General features: G+C 32.0%; 1 protein-coding gene across 1 annotated transcript in view; it reads left to right on the top strand.

Annotated features, from left to right (window-relative positions):
• The first annotated feature begins 207 nt into the window (after positions 1–207).
• The window catches only part of LOC124360390 (zinc finger protein 37-like), a 34,875-nt gene continuing 13,653 nt past the window's right edge, over positions 208–21,429 (top strand). Inside the window, 5 exon segments of the mRNA XM_046813993.1 lie at positions 208–385; positions 12,145–12,670; positions 14,095–14,223; positions 16,253–16,298; positions 19,951–20,034. Of these exon segments, the coding sequence (XP_046669949.1) occupies positions 12,576–12,670; positions 14,095–14,223; positions 16,253–16,298; positions 19,951–20,034 (354 nt within the window). The 5' untranslated portion in view covers positions 208–385; positions 12,145–12,575.

The following is a 21,429-nucleotide window of genomic DNA, read 5'->3' as shown; positions in this document are numbered from 1 at the left end:
CTCTAGATATTTGGTATCTACATTTCTCCAGAATTTGAAGTTTCTAGAATGATAACATTTCACTTTGAATTTTATTATGAGTTCTGTTATAATTTTGTTTTGCTTAATTGAAAAATCTACATTGTGACATATATGATATACAGTATTTGGTTTATTGGCCTTATTGCATGCTTACACGCTTCTTGATTAAATTATGGAAATGGAACTTTATGATGGAACGATCATATGTGAAGTTGAATTGATGCGTTCATTTTTTTTATATTATTATATTGCTTTGCTTTTCTAGTATTGTCAATATTTTGGAAATATAATAATTTTGTATCTATTTATTTAAGATGTCAAAGTGTTCGGTCTGAAAAGGAAATACTTCTTTTACAGTTTGTAGGTAAATATTTTCCTATGTTTAATCAGTAAATTTGTGGATAATAGTAATTTTACATTTTAGGAAACTGGATCAAAGATAAGAATGTCACAAATAGGATTAAAAGGAATTTTCAAAATGGCTGTGTTGCTTCTCTTAATTCGCACAAAAGGGTTAATAGATGTAAATTTGAGCAAGTTTCCTATATATCACGATTTGTTATAGAGATTGAAACTCACTTTTATTTCATGACTTCATACTTATTCAATCTAAATTTTTGATACATTTCAGCAAACAAGTTCTCCGGGTTGTACTACTGTTGTACTTGATGGAATTCACAAAGTTCCATGACCTTTCGTAGACCCAGTCAGGGACTGACTGTTCCTTTTCATAGATAATTTTATAACGCCTCCTTTGTTTCTTATAATAATTATGTGTCACTTTGTTTCTTTCATAAAATATTTATAGGTATGTAGCTAACCTTAGGTTATGAAACTCAATTATTTTTAACTGTCAGTGTCAAAGTTTACAGTTTTATTTTATGCCTGATTTAAATTGATTTTGTATAGGCTGACACAATTTAGCCAATTTTTTTATTTGATAAAACTAAGAATGAATATAAAATAGACCCTATTAAAAAAACAAACTTGTGAAGTTAAGAATTATTAACCTACATTAGACCCAATTTGATGCAAATTTATATTTATTTCATGGCTAAATAGACTATTAAAATATATTTTAAGTAAGTCATATATTTTTGTATCAAAGGTAACGTTTAAAAACTTGATCTTTGAAATGAACAGTAAGTTATTGAGTAACAGAATTAAAAAAAGTGTCAACTAGCTGAATTAGTGGTTGATGGAAAATTGTTAGTAGAGTACGATAAGCGGATCTAGTTTTTTATAATGAAATGATATTTAATTATTATATCCATCAATATATTCAACCAATAGTAATGAATTTGAACAATAACTAAAATCATCTGTATCAGCTGAACACACGTTCATATTCTAAATACAATTTGTTCTATAAGTCACTTTTTTAAAATAAAAATATACTATATTTATACTGTGCAAAATAACACTGAAAGATAATTATTTTCTTTCTCAGTTTCAAGATGTCTTTTATGTTTTATTTATTATTTAAATGACATTTTTCATTTCACCTGTATTAATGTTTGGTTTGATTAATCGTAATGGGTTTTAAAAATTATTTATGACGTTAAGTAATTGTTTAAGTTATACCATTTCTATTAATTTGAAACTTGTGACTTTAACCCTTCGTACGCTGAAAGCAATTTGTATAAAATTGCTCTAATGCTCAATAAAAAAAAAAATAATAATTTTTAATTTTTTTAAAGTTATATATTTTTTTAGGTTTATTGGTCTTGCAACTGCTGAAAACCCATAATAGTTTTTGTATTGCTTTTATTTTATTTACATATGAGAGTACATTATATACATGTAAATATACACGCAATATATAAAGTTCAATAAACATTTCTGAAAGTAGCAAAAGTTAGCACAACAGTAATTCATATTATTTATACAACATTAGTAGATAATGAAGGGAACAAATCCATGACAGATATAAAATATATAAAGAACACAAAATGGTACAAAAATAAAAAAGGCACACTAATATTGGACTTGTATGTGGTAAATCTCAAAACACTCATCTGGGTGGAGGGCAGGCTTGGCCTCACATGTTTTACATAGATGTATAGTTTATCACATTATCTATATGGATAACCTCGCATAATAGACAGCTAAAGCAGTATAGCAGATTATAAACAATCAACAACAGTACATAGCGGCCGCCTGACTGTCACGCGCGAGTATTTCCGCTTAGAGCGTATAGCTTGCTCACTGGCGATGGCGCGGGCTGACAAAGCAAACAAAAGCTTCCGTTGTGATTGGTTCCAGCTGTTTTGATGAGTCACGCTTCACATCGCGTAATATTAGATCACCAAATATTCACTCTCAAGCATTCTGGCGGCAATTTGTAGAACTAACGTAAATATACTGCGTTGTCAGGGGATTCCGCGATCTATTCCGCTTAGAACGTTTCGCGTTAGATTTACTCGGCGGAATATTCCGCTTACAGTGTACGAAGGGTTAATTTAGTATTTGGTATATGTTGATCAAACGGGTACTCTGCCCAAAATGTATGATTAGCTGAATTAACAGTTGTTAAGAAATGATCAATTAATCTGATTCTTTGATCTGTAGACATAACACAATAATTCTGTTTGTTTACACTGTTTTAACTCACTTCAAAACTTCTCTAAAATGTACCTTACTCTCCTTTGATATAATTGATTAAATTAGTTTTGTTTCCAATAATGATGGTGCAATGAAATGTAACAAATCTAATAATATAAATATTATTGGGTTTTTATATAGACCTAATATTAGATTCTCACATTTAAATATTTACATACTTAGATATGGTAGATTTTCTTTTAAATAATAGAAAATTATATTTTAATTACTGGAAAGAAGAGTTTGTAAATATTTTAGGTTACGATAAAATTTATCTTCAGAAGTGCCAGTATTAGTGGGGTTAATTGCCGACCCGGCAAAATACAATTTTCACGTTATTACCTTATCGTTATTGCTATCATCCTTCTGAACAAAAATTATAAGGTGTAGGGAGTAGAAAGCACAAATAACTTTTTTTTTAATAATTGAAAAGTAAATGTAAATTTGTAGTTATATTTGTGTATAGAGCTTCTTGTTGTATATGCTTTTCAGCGTTATCTGCTCCAGATAGCTTATCTGAGTGTTCTGGGGTCAGAAAAGTTTAATCATACACCATCTGTCAGTTTGCGCAGTCTCTTTAACAATGGAGTCATTTTAGTTTTTCTAATCATTGCGCATTCAGTATAATAGCCTACAGTCAATTAGTTTTGAAAGTTTTTATGTTTGATTGCGGAATTCTTGAGCATTTAAAATATTGGGAAATTAATTTATTCATTTTTAATTTGTAATTGTGTTTTTTCAGAGTGAGAGTATAATGTTATAATAGCAGCCTGGAAATGTAATAAAAGCAGAAAAACTAACTCTGGCAATAACAATAAGTATGATCAGGCAGCAGGCATTCAATGTGATACATTTAATGACTATTTTGTTAATTTAGTAAGTAACCTAGACATAGTAGTGTTTAAACACTGGTGTATTGGAAAACAATGCAATAGAACTTTACAAATAATTACGTCTTGAATTCTAATAGGGCAATAGAGATCTTTAGTTGGAAAAAAATTGTAGATAGTGACATTTTAAAATTGGTATCAAACTTGAGCTCATCAGGAGCGAGGGGACTATTACGGGATATCTAACAAAGTGGTAAAGGACATCATAGACATAATTTTAAGACCTCTCACCTTTATTTTTAATATGATTCTGGAACAAGGTAAATATCCAAAAGCTTTTAAGATAAGTAAAGTTACACCCATTTATAAAAAAGGAGATAAACTTAATCCATCAAGTTATCGCCCAATTTTCCTTGATACCAATATTTAGTAAAATTTTAGAAGGGTGTATAAAAATGCAACTAAATCTTTTCTTTGTACAAAATAATTTGTTCTGCGATCAACAATTTGGGATTCATCTCTGGACGTAGTACTGTAAAAGCTGTGTAGAAAGAGTAGTGGAAAAAATTCTTTTAAATTTTGAAAGTCAAGTTTCTGACGTCTGCAACACTGATCAGATTTATCAAAGGCCTTTGACTGTATTTCTCATGAATTAATAGTGAAAAAATTGTTTTGTTATGGTATTAAGAATAATGAACTAAATCTTTTCAAATCATTCCTCAGTTATAGAGAGCAGATGGTTGTACAAGGGCAAGACAAATCTAATTTTAGAGAAATAAAAGTGGGTGTCCCGCAAGGTTCAGTGTTAGGACCTTTACTCTTCGTTATTGCCATCAATGGACTTAGCTTTTAACACACCGTGTACAACAATATTGTACGCTGACGATACCACTCTTCTTAAATTTTGATCAAAGTCTTGATGAACTTGTTAAGTTAGAAAACCAGGCAGTTAAAAGGGCATTAGATTGGTTTGAGGCTAATAAACTTATGGTAAACAACAGCAAAACTGAAAAAAATCATTTTCTCTTTGAATCACACAATATATAAAGACATTAAGCCTGTAAAGCTTTTGGGAATGTATCTAGATTAGTAGGTTAAGCTGGGATTATCACATTGAAGAAACTGTGTAAAAAACTGGCAAGGGTAACCTATCTTTTGAGAAGGTTAAAAAACTGTATATCAAGAAATATGCTAATTATGGCCTACTATGCATTTTTTCAATCTCATTTGCGTTATGGCATAAACCCTATGGGGTAACTCTTGTAATTCCGAAAAAGTTTTTGTATGGCAAAAAAAAGCCCTTAGGATAATAAAAAACTGTTCAACCTAGGGCGTCGTGTGTAGAAATGTTTAAAGAACTAGAAGTAATGACCCTTTTATAATTTATATATATATTGCTGTTTAATTAGTGTTAAAGAGAGTCTTGAGTTGTTTAAAGTACGGCAGGAAGTACATAGATATCCAACTAGATCAAATTATTTTTTAGAATTGCCTCAAATAAAATTAGAGAAAACCAATAGAAGTCACATTAAAATGAAACTTAAAATTTTTTAACAAATTACCTGAAAAGGCATGGACTGTACCCCTGCAAAGTTTTAAAAAAAAATAACAGAAAGGTGGTTTAAACAAAATGTTTTTTATTCAGTGAATGATTTTTTGAAACTGTGATATTAGTAGCCTAAGATTTTAAATTATTTATTCATTTATTTATGATATTTTTAACTGTGTGTAGATTCAACTTTTAAAACCTTACATTAACTTTAGTAAATAATTTATGTACTTAGTTTAGATTATTTATTGACTGTCATATTTATTCAATTGACTTACAGGAAAAATATGTGCCTAATATGTATTTTTTAAGATTTATATGCTATGATCATTGTAGATAATTAGCTATGACTTTGTCAATTGCATTTCTATGGGATTGCCTAACGACAATAAAAAACCTTGAATCTTGAATCTTGAATCTTAAGTCTGTTGTGTAATTATGTGTTATTTTTAAATTAAGAAAAGCTATTTTTATGTGATCGGAAATTCCCATGTGATACGTACATACGAAGTTACAGTTACGATGGTTTTGCTTATTTATTAAACTTATGTTTGTTTTTTACACTATTTATTGGTTTGTTGAAAGTTTGATTCAATTTCTATACATTATTTTCAAATTTATTTTTACTTACACCGGAAACGAGATTCGCATTATTAGCCTGTAGCTATTGTCCTTCTAAACAAAACAATATAAGGTTTTAGGCAAATAATGAATTTTAGAACATTCAAAGTGGAACTACTTTTCTTGCAAGATATTAAGAAGTTATGGTTAAGTGAATTTACAATATTTGTGTTTTTTTAAGTTGCGTTTCCTATAAAGCAGTAGTGGCTGGACAGAGGTATTTGTGATCAGACCATTTTAAATTTTATTTTTTACTGATAGATACTACCTTGAGGGATGTTTTTCCTATGTAGCCAACTGCCAATTTTTGGTACTGCCCCATGTTGATGGCCGGAGCCACTTGTGTCAGGCTGATTTGAACTTTTATTCTTAGAAGTTCGAAATTAACAAAAATGTTTTATTTAGTCCAAATTCCCCTGATTTCAATATTACTGTTATATTAGCCTACATATCTAAATATGGCGTAACAGCTGATATCAGCAGCAACCAATAGGAGATTGACTACGATTATAACAAGACCTCATGATCCCCATAAAACAATTCAATATTACTCCGCATGAGAAAAGTAGTACCACTCTAATGTTTTATAACTTCGTTATTTGTCATTTCCACCCACTGAAAACTTATATTGTTTTGTTTAGGAGGACGATAGCAATAGATTAATAGTTCACAACTTGTATTTTGCCGGATCGGCTGTTAACTTCACAATTACCGAAGTGCCATCTATTTACTTAATGATGTCAGGTAATTGAGCTGCCACTTTCCTAGTTTAAATATGCGCCTAGTGCCCTTAACCCATTGCGGATCGTATTGTTTTGGTGCGCGGGCACAAGCGGGCGCGAATTAATTCACGGGCAGCGGCCGCACGAACAGCAATGGTGTGCCACATTGTATCGTTCGCTATTGTATACTAGAAAATTCAGCTGCGAAGGTATTCGTTCAGATGGAACATGGGCCTGCAGGGGTATCCATGATGTAGGAACGATAACACGCGAGCAAGGTTACGGCGTGGCAGGGATGATGTCTGAATCATAGTCTAAATAAAGCGGCTCGGGCGAATCGATTGCAACATCCGGGCCATTGTCTAGACTAAACCCACCAACATGTACGTCTGCGTCGTTTAGTTGTGTCACTAACCTCAAAAGTATTATAATAACAACTGAGGAAAACACCCAATCAGAAGCACTAAAAAGCAGAGAGTAAACTCATATGAATGATTTTTCAACTTCGACATACAACTGCGATCTGTAGGATATTTATAAAACTTTTGAAAACTCTAAACGTAGACCGTTGTTAAACACTCTTAGTAGACAAGTGAAGACAATCGCCCGATCTATCAGACATTAACAGAACTATTTGGAGGGAAATTTAAAAGCAGACCGCTTTTGCGACCTGAGCTCGTCACCGCGGCGTTAGGCCCGGCCGCTGCGTGACGAGCCCAGCTCGTCAGTGATCCGCAATGGGTTAAAATGTGAGTATGTGCATTCATGGTCAAGTGCTTAGGAAACTTTGGCTCTCATTTACTTTAGCACTAGCTATAATGATCTCAAACCACTTATATCAATTTCATATTATGTTTTCATTTCCAGTAAGAATTTTTAGGTGGTCAAGATCCATCATTGCAAAATAACTTATATGTTTGAAATTTTAGGTAATATCTCTAATAGTCCACCAATCTAGTGGAAGGGGATATTCTTAGTGGGGGAGATAACAAGCTAAGGAAGGACAGGTAGGTATTGGTGGAGGGGATAGTAACATTCAGGCGAAAAAAGTGCAAGGAATACCTCATTTTAGAGGTCAGAGCATTGTTTCAAAAAGTTCTACCTCTAGATGGTAAAGATTGATTGACTTTTTTCATCAGATTCCACCTCTTTGTTGATGTTTTTCCTTTGTGCTCTCAATTTTGTTTCTCTTTCTCGACATTTTAATTATATTTTTTCTCTGTACCCTTGGTCTTATTCCTCTTTTTCAATATTTTCGGCCAGTACACATCTTATTTGTGCATGTCACCATTAAATTAACTTTTACCCGTTTCAATTATATTCTGCTGTGTAGTACATTTCAATGTGTTTTGTCGTCACTATTAGCTATTTTATATTAGCATTTTCTTTTACCTTCTGCAAATAGTGAAGGGTATTTGTAGAATATACACATATTATAATATAATATACACATATTATATCTGTGTATAATATGTGCAGTGGGTGTTTAGTTTTTTTGATTATGTTCCAATGATCAATTTTGAAATTGTGTACTTGTGTACTTTTAACATAGGTTTCTGAATGCGTTTTCATTTTGTATAAAATGTGGCAGCCATTATCCTTTAGTTGAGGGTACACTATTATTTCGTTGTTTTAGACACTGGACCGGCTTCATAACTTTCCCAGAGCACTTCCTTCATTCCTTCCTTCATTTAATGTTCTGTAAGTTTCCATAATTTTTATTTTTTTACTATGTTATTTATTTTTGATTTTAATTTTGTTTGAAATTTTATCACTTAATTCTTTTGAGGGCAAGTTGGTCCCTGGGTAGGCCACTTTACTAACATCAGATCATGCTGAACTAACTTTTGAGTAGGGCAATAACGAGCACTCATTTGATCAGAGTATGAATTTAGGTGCTATTTCATGGTTGTTTTTCTTTTTTTGCGAGAAGTGCGGGCTGGAGGTGCCACTGATGGCCAGGGGCATTTCCAACGTAATTTCAGTTATTATTTGGGCTTTCCTCTCTTTTATATATATTGTACTAGTTTCCTATACATTTATTTTCTTATTTTAAGTTGTACTTTTGACAAATGGTGTGAAGTGGATTTAGTAAATATTTACCAAAATTTGTATTCATTATCTGATATATAGTGAAGTCCCGCTAATCCAAACATGTTTTAATCTGAATAGATCCAAGAAGAAATTCTTATTATTTAACCCTTTGAACCACAGGTGACGAAATATCGTCGCCGAGAAAATATGCGAAGATCCCCGCGGTGACGATGTTTCGTCGCCAATGAAGATGCGAGAATCCCCGGGCGACGTAATATCGTCGCCATGGTATATGCGTTTAATACATATTTATTTGAAACCGTAAAATACTTATTTTACGAGTATTAATACATATTTATGAGTATTATAGTAAAATACAAATTTTTGTTAGTAATATAGTGTATTTAAAATAACATCTATGCTCAAAAAAATTTATTGGTACTTTGGGATTATACCGACCACACCCAGACATGAATCGTTATTTGACATTTTGCTTAGGTTCTACTGATTACTAGATTAGCGTAGAACAATATTTCGTCAATATAAAACAGGAATTGTCTTATCACAAACCCCTACCCACCCTCAGACAGAGGTCAAAGTCGAGCGGTCTAGTAGATAACGTGATTGTAGAATCTAGCCGCCCGTTCAGCTGGTGCGTCGCTTTGTTGTACTTCCGTGTTTTACCTCTACATTTCTCTAAACACAAAAATTCAACAAAAACAAACATTACCAAACTAAAACTAAACTCTTTATTGAAAAAACACTCAAAACTTGTTTTTATTCTTGATCACACTCCGCCACCCAAAATGCGAGTGCCTCCGGCCATCAGCGCGGGCTTCGGCAGCCCCGCTCTGATGTCGACGAAAGAAAAACATCCCTCGAGATAGTACCTATCAGTAAAATATCAAATTCTAGAGGGGCTGATCAGAAATATAAATTGAATTGTAATGGAAAGGCAATTATGTACCGTGCAAACCATGTGATGCCGCGCCCTGCCCTAATCGGGATTATCGAGAAAGATAAGATAACAGCGACAACAATACCGATCACAATACCTGGAATTGCTTGTAATTATGTAATTAAACAGTTGTTTTTTCGTTCTATCATGTTTGTTTCTATAAATTTATATTTTTGTGTTCTTCAAACTGGTGTGGTCGGTATAATCCCAAAGTACCAATATATTACTCTTTGTTGCTACAGCTGTATTTGTTTACAAAGCAGTCTAATGTTACGTATATTGTCTTTGTGCGTGTGAATTGAGTTAAATGTTGTAATTGAGGACTGTTTTTAGTCACTTTTTCTTTAGTTTTAATCTTATAGTAATAATCAGTTCTGTGAACAATGAGTGACAACATTGTAAATCACCCAAGTGAATTGGACAGACAACTGGATGTTGACCTATCAGATGATGATTGGTCTGACGTCTCACAATTTTCAGTGATGACACTGATGTTGATCCTACCTATAGGCCAACTATCTCGGACTCAGATGAAGAAATGCCATTTAGTCAGCTATCTACTTCTCGCGGTAACGCCGCTGCTAGGCCTACTCCGGACAATGACCAACCGGCCTCAGTGAGATCGCGGTTGCAAAATCTTTATCTTAGAGATATCAATATAATTGTTTTAGTACATACATAAAACTAATTTTAGAAAAATAAAATGTGGGTGCCCATAGTAAAAATTTTTCTTATTTTTGAATTAAAAAATCTTAAAATCTATTTTTTTTTTTTACCTAAAAATCTATAAACATATATTTTAAAGTTATTTTAATATTGTTAAACAATTTTTTATACTTCAGACTAAACTTTTTCTGTGTACACAATTTCATTCTGGACATTTTGGTGTGTAATACAAGACAATAGCTTAAAAAATAGCAAAAATATTAATTTTTTAAGAACAGTATGCAATACAGCTGTTTCTGCTCCGGGGATTCTCTGTAGTTCTTAGGTCAAATGGTTTTGGTACATTTTTCCCACCATCAATATTTTGGTCTGGGGTTCAAAGGGTTAAAACAATAACGCTCAGTTATAGCAAATAATTACCTAAAAAATGAAAATTGGTGCATCACACAATAAAAAGAACTCATTAAATATGCGTATAGTACAGTACATTACTTAAATAATGAAATTTAAATAAAGTACCTAATTGAAACTTATAGGTTAAGTATGTGTTAAGAAGTGATAAACAATAACTGGACGTACAGTACTGGTATTATTATTGAGTACAATATTAATTGTTAAAATAAATGAATTCAGTAATTGTCTGTTGTCGCACTGAAGATAGTCTATTGGATGACACGTAGTTTTGCCATCGTGCCATCAACACGTAATCGGCAAGTCTAGCAGTAGCTTGTTGCTCTAGGTCAATTTAGGTGCTATTTCATGGTTGTTTTTCTTTTTTTGCGAGAAGTGCGGGCTGGAGGTGCCACTGATGGCCAGGGGCATTTCCAACGTAATTTCAGTTATTATTTGGGCTTTCCTCCCTTTTATATATATTGTACTACTTTCCTATACATTTATTTTCTTATTTTAAGTTGTACTTTTGACAAATAGTGTGAAGTGGATTTAGTAAATATTTACCAAAATTTGTATTCATTATCTGATATATAGTGGAATCACTTACCAAAAATATAAACTACTTTTAGGAATTTTTTTCAAAATTTAAAATATGCACTTTTTGAGAAAATCAAAATTTTGCATTTGATTTTTCAATAATACTTTTTGTGTCAAAGTATGTTGTGTTTTACATCTAACGAAAGAGCATATCAAACTGAGTAAAATGACACCACTCCCACCTCTCTAGCTCAATTAGAAAAAAAACTAAGGTGAATTTTTCAAAATGTGTTGGTTCTGGTCTTTTGGTAGATTTTGAGAAACTTTACATAGCCGTAACTTTAAAACCGTCCAAAATATTTGGGAAAAAAATTGGCAATTTTCCTAATCTATATGAGGATTTCATACCAAATTTCATCAAATTCTGAGGTGGTAAAGTACATTTTTTTACTTTAATGTGTTGATTTCACTTAGAATGATCCAGGACTAGATAGCAAACAAACTATTGTCTTTTGGTTCATAATTATATTTTACTACAAAGGTTAAGGTAGAGATGATTGATGTACAATAACTACTGTACTGTAGACACCTTACTTATTAGTAAAAATTATTTGTCTCCGCTGTTCCTTTATATTGCTGGCTTGAGCTGTCTTTCAAGATAGATACTGAGTTGTATTTAACCACTATTATTGAAATATTTAGATCAGGTATCGGAGTAAATTCAATATTTTCTGTACTCTTATACCATACTACTTGAATAGGAGAGAGAATACAGTGAATGATAATAGCTAGAAAGCTATCAAAGAATGGGTACTGACTATCTTGTTTACATTTCAGCATTTTTTTTAGAAGATGTTGAAAATAAACACAAAATTTCCTAGCTAAATCCCATGTTAAAACCATGATTTTATTTTACCATTTGTCATGATCAATCCTTACCTGTTTATATTTATGTAACAAGTAGATTGTCCAAAACAGAGTTAGATGTTTTCAATTTTTATTAGACGGCCTGAAGGTATCCTTTGTCTGTCTTCGGAAATATAGTCCAGCAACTGTGAGGACTTCACTGGATAAAATCATTCTGATAACTCTTTTAATGAAGAACTGGCGTAATTAATTAAAAGCTTGAGGTAAGAGTTAACAATAAAAGTTCTTTAATTATTAATAATAACATTGAAAATCTTAATGTGATTTTTACTTCTGTTCCAGATGGAGTGAAGATGTCAAAACATGCCCAAATTTTCTGTGATTGATGCGCCTAAAACACACCCCAATCCTGAAGTTACAAATTTTGCCTGTTTCATGTGCCTTGTAATTTGTATTGTACCACATGCAATAGGAAATAGTTAAGAATATATTTGATGTTACTTACTAAAAGATTTATTATCTAGGAGTTAAAGCAATGAGATATTGTGTTTTATTGCACCAAAGATTATATAAGATAGATGTGATTTCTATTTTGAATGGGTTTGATTATATCAGAGAACAAATAATACTGTGTAAGTGAAGATTGAGAAACCTTATCTTTTAAAATAGTTTTAAAAGAAAATGCCTGTTAGCAAATTGTAATTTTCAGTATAAGATTTTGTTTACAATCAACCAACAAACTTTTCAATATTGGCAGTGAAAGATATATTACCATGGTACCATCACAGTTCTTGAGTGTGGTTTTGGAAGAAGATAATGGTTCTGGTTCTGATGAAGAAACACATTCATATTCTCACCAACCTACATGGTAAGATTTAATTTGGTTATGTAATTAATTATAAATTACGTGATATAAGTAACTTTATTTGTCATTAAATTTATTTTTAACAACAAATTTATAATAGATTTAGTCTCACTAAAAAACACAATAAGCTTAAAAAAAATATTGTCCAAAACATTTAAAGTTCATAACGTAATTTGTAGTTTTTTAGGCACTTTGATATTTTCGGGAGGCCACTATTTTTGGAAGAGTTTTCCTTACAGAGGACCTTAAAATCTACATTATTAGAAAAAACAGACTTATTTGACTTACTGTGATAATTACACTGTACTATTATGATGATAGGTTCTTATTTTCTGCCTCCCGAAAGGAAGCGATGTAAGCAAGAAGGAGGCCACACTTTCCTATCTACTATTTGTTATTAGTGTCATTTACAATCACTCACATGATCTGTGCTTGAATTTAGGTACTACTTCAAAGGATATTTTTCATTTCTTTTCTAATGTAAACCTACTTATATCGCGTGATAACAAGAAGTAGATAGAGACTGAGTGGCTGACATCGCTTCCTTTCGGGAGGCGGAAAACAAGAACTGATCTTCAGAATGACATGTAATTTTCACAGTAAGTCAAATAAAGTACATTCTTTCTAATAATATAGTTTTTTTAGGTTCCAGATAAGAAAACTGTTCCAAAAATAATGGCCTCCAGATAATACTAAAGTTGTGTTTTTCATTTACTTTTTTACTAAGTGTCATTGAAACAACTAACAATAAATAAACTAAAACCTGAAAACTTACTGGGCTAAATAACAAAACCGTGATTAATTACGATAAAACACAATAGAACATCAACTGCAAAATGTGAACCAACTATCTGAAGGAAACAAGACTATTTTTAGAGCTAGTTACCATTGTAACTGCAGTGTGTATTTTATGATATAGTATGTGTAGAGTTGGCCTCAGTGTTCTGTATGTGTGGTACAGGCTAATGTGGGCAATAACTACTACCACCGTAAAGCATTACAGGCTATGTGTTGTCTGTATAGCTATAATGCATCTAGTTAACACCTTTACTTCATGAAGTCTAAGGAGAATGTATGTACTATTGACCATGTAAGGCGACTGCACAGTCAACATACTAAACTATTGTTCAATATCTGTCCAGCTAGTGTTAACCTCAACAGCCTGTGGTTTTCAAAATCATTACATTGTACTAATATAGGATATAGTATAATGTAAATTATTTGTTTTATGATTTTATATTAAGTGCAAACTGTTGATTATTTTGAGCCAAGGTATATTAAAACTAAAATGCATCCTTTGATCACTAAAACTAACTATTTGTTTTATTTCTTACATGTGACTGACAGAATTTGGATGGAAGAATTAAATTAATTCATGAAGTTAATGTATTCTTTTGTTGTTATTGTATGAATTTAACTTTGTTTAGGCAAAACCAGTATGCAGTCAGGAGTAATAACTCCATCTCTGATCAAGAAATGTGGAACTTAACAAAAAATCTTCCTAAGGCACTCTTGGCTGAATGCACTGTTGAAATATCACGAACGCCAGTCAACCCGTAAGTATAATCAAATTTATTTCAATGTGTTATACAGATTTTAATAACCGAAGAATGTAATTAGTTTTTTAATGATTTAACTAGAAACACAGAATAAATTAGGAGTAAATAATAAATTTACATAAGATAGTTGTAAAAGTATATTTTAATACAGATTAGTTACTTAATTTCATTTTTTAGTTTCAGTTAATTTTCATAATTTATAAGTCATATTATAATGTTATAAGATCTTGCATGAGTACAGTAATTTTATTTTTTTTCTAGTCTTTTCCCTAAACAATAAATAGAATAAGTATGTTTATTTTCATAAATTTATTGTAACGTGTAATTTTTTTAAATGAAACGGTAGGTAGATATATTATTGAAATCAGGATATTTGGAACAAAATGTATTTTTTTAGTTTTGTTGCAGTACACATACTTAAATTACGCACAGGATATAATTTAGGCACAATTCTCTCTCCAACTCATTCTGCATAAAATGATGCTCAACATCCGAATTATATTATATTATACACACGCACACATAAATTGAGTAAACGATTAAAAAACGAATAAATCAAAATTCTTCTGCCTGAAGGATGCCATTATATAAGCCATTACCTTCCAAAAACAATGTTTGTTCTCTACCACTGGTCCTTTAATTATTTATTTGCAAATTCCCTTGGGAGACTTTATGTTCTGTTAAATTAAAGTTTATCTTACTTATCCAATCCAAAATGATAGTGCATTTTTATTTGTCTAAAGTGAATAAATGTACCTTAAAAATTCAATTTTTTTAAATCTAATGACTTAATAATGTGTTTTTGATCACCTGCTTAGTAATAACTGGTTGGATTGGTTTACAGTAGTAATTTTTGATAGTTTTGTATTATCCGGAGTCAACTCCATCCCCATCTACTGTTTTTTATTAGGCTATATAAGTAGATAAATATTCTGTCCATATTATAAACAGAAAAAGTTAAAGTTAATATTTTTGAGCGCTCACAAGATCTGAGCCTGAATTATTCAGAGTAACAAGGTACTGTCTCGAGGGATGTTTTTCTTTATTTGCTAGAAGTGTGGGAAGGCGATACCAAAGCCCACACTGATGGGCAGGGCATTGGCGATCGGTACTTTGCTGACCTCAGATCACATCCCAGATCGTCCAACTTTTCCGACGTCAGATCACGTTGGCGAAAATCAAAAACATCCCTCGTGTTAGTATCCAAATTCAAGCTCAGATCACGTGAGCGTTCATAAAGGTTAACTTTAACTCAGATACTACTACAGGCCTGCCACTTCAGCTTGGTCGTCTGCTAAAATGGAGTCATGTCCTTATATGTTAGATAATATTATCTTGTATACGCAAGATACATACATTTTTGTGTTTAAATATGCAATATAGTAAAAATATAGACAAAAGGTAACAAATTAGTTCTAGGGGAAGAAGCAGTACATCAGTGAATTCAGATGTTACATTTTGAGCATTTTGCATGCATTAAATCAGATCTGGAGGAAATCAGTATGGGATTTTATAGGATTGGGAAGGGCTAAAAAACAGAAATATTAGATAATCGTAATATTTCTTAAACCACTAGTAATATGTTATTCCTAGTTATTTCTTAACTTTCCATCTATACTTATTTATTTTAATGATGATCGAGAACCAACTCTAAGGTTCTCGGTGCCTATGGTATATTCTAAGAAACTTCAATCTTCAATGATAAGGGTAGCCTATAACAGTCTAAGACTCAGAAAACAGTCACTTCAGCAAAGATTAGTTTTCCTGTTTAGTGTGTTTAGTTAACTCTCCAAGTGTATTACCCCTAATGTATATCTGTACAGGCTGTGCTGCATGCTGACAAGGTACAGATCTAGAACAAGAAATTACTTTTTCATAGAAACATGTCCACATGAATAAATTCAGTATTAAATCTAAATGACACAAATTGTCATACATATTAAAAATCAGTTCTTTTCTTGACAAAATACATGTTTACCTTTTATAAATGTGCATTTCTGTTATGATATCAATTTTAATTTTACAGGAGTGAAAAACCAAGGAAGCTTTGTTTTGATGCAAGAGTTTCACCTGTAAGTAAATAATTATCAGCCTACTCAATACATTGTAAGAGATTACAATAACAGAGTGGCCACCCGACCAGGAAATAAGTCTGGAAAATTTATGGAGAAGAGGCTTTTGGGTCCGACATGATGCACAGCAATGATGGAACGAGCTGAAGGCTGAGCGGCAGGAGAAAAATTGAATGTCTGGAATTGGTGGTGGATCAGCTGCACCGTGTGTTAGTCCCATGCTGCTCATGTCTCTTGTGGCCAGTGCCGAACGTTCTCCGTATGTGCAATACAACATTAACTTTTAAGTCGGTGCTCTAACGCTCACTGCCCACTGCTTGCTTCTCATTTCACAGCCGAGGCTTTTGAATGATTTCTCCTCACACACACGTGTTCTGTGATTGGACATCAGATTACATAGGTTGAAACAAAGAAACAGATGCTACGTTTTGAAATCAGAGTCACATCCAAACCTCAGCTGAACTAGCTGCGTTTACACAGGCAAAAAGTTGCATAAGTTTTGTGTCAGTAATAATTGCTAGTCTAAACGGGTGCAAGAGCTCTCGCAACTGCTGCTGCAACTAGTGTCGGACATTACAATTTCTATTGTAAACACTGCCGACACATCACTACCATGTGTGAACAGCCTTTGTATTGTCTCTCACAAAAACCATCGATATACCCGCTGTAATTACTTGTGACACTTCTCAAAGTAAAGTTGCTTATCATGTTCACATTATGCAATAATAGTTTCCCAATTTTCTCGCAACTTGCCAGTCTGCAGACAGCCAGCAGGACGAATCTACCATGCACATCAGTTTTCGCCGTCACAGTGGCATTGGCTGGACGAAAACTGGTAAAAATTCCACCAGTTTTCCGATCAACTATTCATCTGAACAACTTCTCCACACATGTGACGATCGGTCGGAGAGTATTCAAACTGTTCAAACGAAATAGTCCAACGTGTACCAGAAGCCATACATCATGTAGTTTCGTAGCCCATGACTATAAAACACCTGTGACTTTATGTCTTTATTTGTCAATGCCAGCATGTCTACTGGTCTATGCGCGGATGTTAGCTGCTCGGGGGTAGACAGATGATGACTAGTTTTTATTTTATCAATGCGTCATACTTAGTGTACTTGTACATAAATAAATTCACTATAAATATATATCAATACATTTTTACGTAAATGGATTATATTCTGGAAGCTAATTGTATAACCTACCATTTCTAAGATTTAAAAAAAGAAGGTAGAGGATATGACTGTAGTTTTAAAATTATTTTCATTTCCCTGAATCTCTGTGAATACCTTTTAAGTAGCATAACATTCATAGTCTTGTTTTTCCCAAAAGGTCAGAGTTAAAAGTAGAGTTCAGATGAAAGTATTTGGTTTATTTGTACCGAACCGACCTTGTGTAATGGCAAAATCGTCTCGTACCAAAAGCACCGCAGACATCTGACCCGCAGTGCTGGACTGGAATCTACAACATAATAGTGCAGTTGGTAATTGTTTGTTCTCCTTATTTTTCCAAATTGGATACATCTATTTTCCAACTATTATAGAAAGGAAAGTTAGATATACACAATGTTATGTCGACACATCGAAAGACACAGAGAAAAAAACTAAGGAGCATAAAATAGATGGTAGCAATGAATCGTCACCGAATCGCTTGCATATTTCTAGCGGCAAAATTTTCTTTCACCTTTCCGCGTGGCGTATGGGCTATATAGAGTATTACAGTTGTTTATTTGGTTTAAAAATTGACTAGAGAATCAGAAATCTTTTACCAGAAAAACCGGGGATTTAAAAACAGGTTTTGGGTGGTCACACTGAATAATAAATCATATTATTAATAATTAGATTATGTTTATTAATATAGGATATTAACTTTATATTTGAATTTATGTTCTATAACTTTTATGTTTAACATTCTTACAACAACAAAAATGTTCTTAAATACATTGAATGATAAAATTGTTATAATGTGTGTTCCAGAAACTATATACTTAACATTTTTGGATGTGTTCTACAAATAAAATAGGTTCATACGTTTTCTACTTGTTTAAAATGTGTTGCAAGTGCTGAGATTTCTTCTGATAGCAACTATGGGAATATTAATGTAGAGTAATTCTTTATAAAAGATTCGTTCTTGAGGTATACATTTGTTGTGAACAGTGAGAGCCTGTCATTTTCAAAAAATCATTCCTAACACCACCATCCCCAGGTTTGTCAAAGTGGAATGTTTTTTCTGTGGTTCACTTTTTTCCTTTCATTTAGATAATTGACATTTTGTCTGAGGGTCTTACAGAAAACTCATCACTTACAAAAATAGATTGTACAAAAATAGAAAACCAATTGTACAACTCATCTTAAAATTTTGATCAATGAACTCGTCTTGGTCAGCAATGCCAGTTGAGTTGCTAGGCAGATTTAATCTTATTTCTGTTTTATTTCAGATGACAACTATTTTGGAAACATGATTCATGTTCAAATCTTTATGAATATAATGCTGTGAGACACACTCCATGTGCCTCAAGTTCATAGGCAATAGCACTGATTGTTATTCAACTGTCATTGCACACAGTTCAATTATTCAATCAACTTTCTCATCTGATGTGGAAGTGATGGGGCACCCACTCCGGATGCCATTTTTTATGTTCATGCGACCTTCACGAAATACTTACTTCAGTCTAGAAACTTAAATTTTAGTTTTTCAATTAGTGAAATAAATCCTAATCATATATATTAATCGTAATAGTTACGATTACCTATTAATTCTAATGGTATATGTCATGTTGAAGGTGGAGGTTTTATTGTAATCACTATATTGAAAATCACAACAACCTATGCTGTCAAAAAACCTCTTGGAATACAAGGTTTGAAATATTGGTTGTTGTGATTTTTCTACATTGTGGTGAATGATATGTACTTAGTATATTTGTTTTTCCATAAGAAACTCTGTTTTAAAACAAACTTATTGGAAAAGGGTTGGACTTTAGAAATAGCAAAAAAAGTTTTGGAATATTTTATGGTATTCTATAAGGAATGGGTTAACACGTTCACAACTGTGTGTACCCCATTGAGTACACGCAACCTATCACAACTGCCGTTGAGTACCCGACACACCGGGCTATAACAAAGGGCATAGTGCGCCCGATAGGGTACACATTGCTATGAATTCCTTATTGTGCTTTTATTGTTTGCCTGTCTTGGTGGTTTGTTAAATGTGATCCTGCGCTTAAATAAATACCTCAGATTATCGTGTACCCCGTCAGGCATACGATTGCTCAATTTTTAAGCTAAATTATTTTTTAGGTTCCTCTTGGGGTACACAGAGAAGAATAGAAAAAATATATTGAAATAACTTTTTTGTGCAAAATTGCGAAGCTCACATACATTTTTTTTAAACTTTGATGTTTAACGTAAAAAAACGATAACGTGTTGCAATTTATTGAAAAATTTGACTACAAATAAAACAGTCCGGAAATTAACCGTTGTTGTGAACGTGTTAATGAGTTGGGCTAGTTATCTAGTATAATATATTTTATTGGTTTAGGAATCAAATACAATATTTTTATTAGAAATTAACAAGTCATTTACTATTTACATATTTTTATTTTACTGTATTGTGTAAAACAAATTCTATTAAAAGTCACTTGTTGTAATAGGTTTTCAATAGACCCCAGACCCCAGCGATGCCGCCAATGAGAGCTAATGTGCCTTTACCCCAGTATCTCCCTCCTCCACCTCAGGTAAAAAGCTAAAGAATTTACAGCAACCTTTATTCAAAACTTTACAAAGAAGTGCTAATTGAAAACATTCATTATGTTATTGTTATGAACTTTTTTATTTAGCTCTAATACTTATTTTTATCAATATAACAAAAATTAAATAATTGGTATAATTGCTGTTTTTAAAAGTTATTATTTATTGGTATTATTTATTACCAGTACCAATTTTTTAGTGTAAATATAAAAGTGAATGAAATTACTTATTTTTTTATGTTTATTGAAGAGTGGGATCAAGTTAATCATCACAAGAAAATGAAGTATTAGTAAAAATATGAAGCATAATTTCGAAGATATTTCTGTTTATTCATATTACAATCACCTTAGTGTAGTCAACCGTTGTTTGTAGAATAATGATGTACACGTTGTTTATATGGTTAAAGACTTTTGGACATTCCTTTACAGAAATAATAAGGTCTAATTTAACATTTCAATCAAGGAATATAAAGTTGGTACATTGTGGTGGAAAGGCTGGCAAAATACATGATAACTCTGATCGGTATGAGGGAATTCTACAATGGTTTACCACCTATTCTCAATTCCGATACAAATAATTAATTTTACTTTGATGTTAAGTGCATATGATTAATGTCTCATTGCTATTTATTGATGATTTTACAAATTAAATAACCGAATTATTACTTTGTTTCATTAAATTGTAGAAGAGCCAAAATTGTTATGTGTAGATTCCTTTATTATGTAAAGACATTTAACTGTTTTAACCTGGAAAAAAATTATTGTTTCTTAAAACTGCTACGCCCATGTTTTGAAAGTTATAAAACTGCTGCATGCACACTACTTTATATTTTTATGTTTTTGTATAATAAATCATTTTTTTCCAATTTCTACTGAGTGTATTGTTATGTTTATGGTACCAATATTTGCAAAATTCTCTAATTAAATAGAGAAATTTAAAGTTTATTAAAGCATTTTAATAATTTGCTATCTTGTGTTTTTTGTGGTTATAAATTGTTTTAATGTTAAAAAATAACTGTAAACCTTAAAACTACAAACAATAATAAAAACTTTACCACAACATCCCAAAACAAATACAAATCACTCACCAATAGCGTTCCAATCATTGAGCTTATGAAGTTTGTTTCACAAAATGTTACTAAACACTGAGTAACAAAATATATTTAAACATTTTTGCTAATACTGTTTTATATATTTACAGAAATGGTAGGCTTATCAAACAATTGGATAGGCCTAATTGCAAATATGTTTAAACAAATACATTGGATGGCAGCCATCTTGGGAAGGAGAACTGACAGTTATTGATCTTTTTATATTACTCCTGTTACATTTGGTCCCCTTATTTGAACAAACCTAACAAGTTTTCTTGTGACCAGGTAATTT

The sequence above is a fragment of the Homalodisca vitripennis genome, chromosome 1 (genome assembly GCF_021130785.1).
Source record: "Homalodisca vitripennis isolate AUS2020 chromosome 1, UT_GWSS_2.1, whole genome shotgun sequence".
NCBI classification, from domain to species: domain Eukaryota; kingdom Metazoa; phylum Arthropoda; class Insecta; order Hemiptera; family Cicadellidae; genus Homalodisca; species Homalodisca vitripennis.
This window is presented reverse-complemented; position numbering and strand designations above follow the sequence as displayed.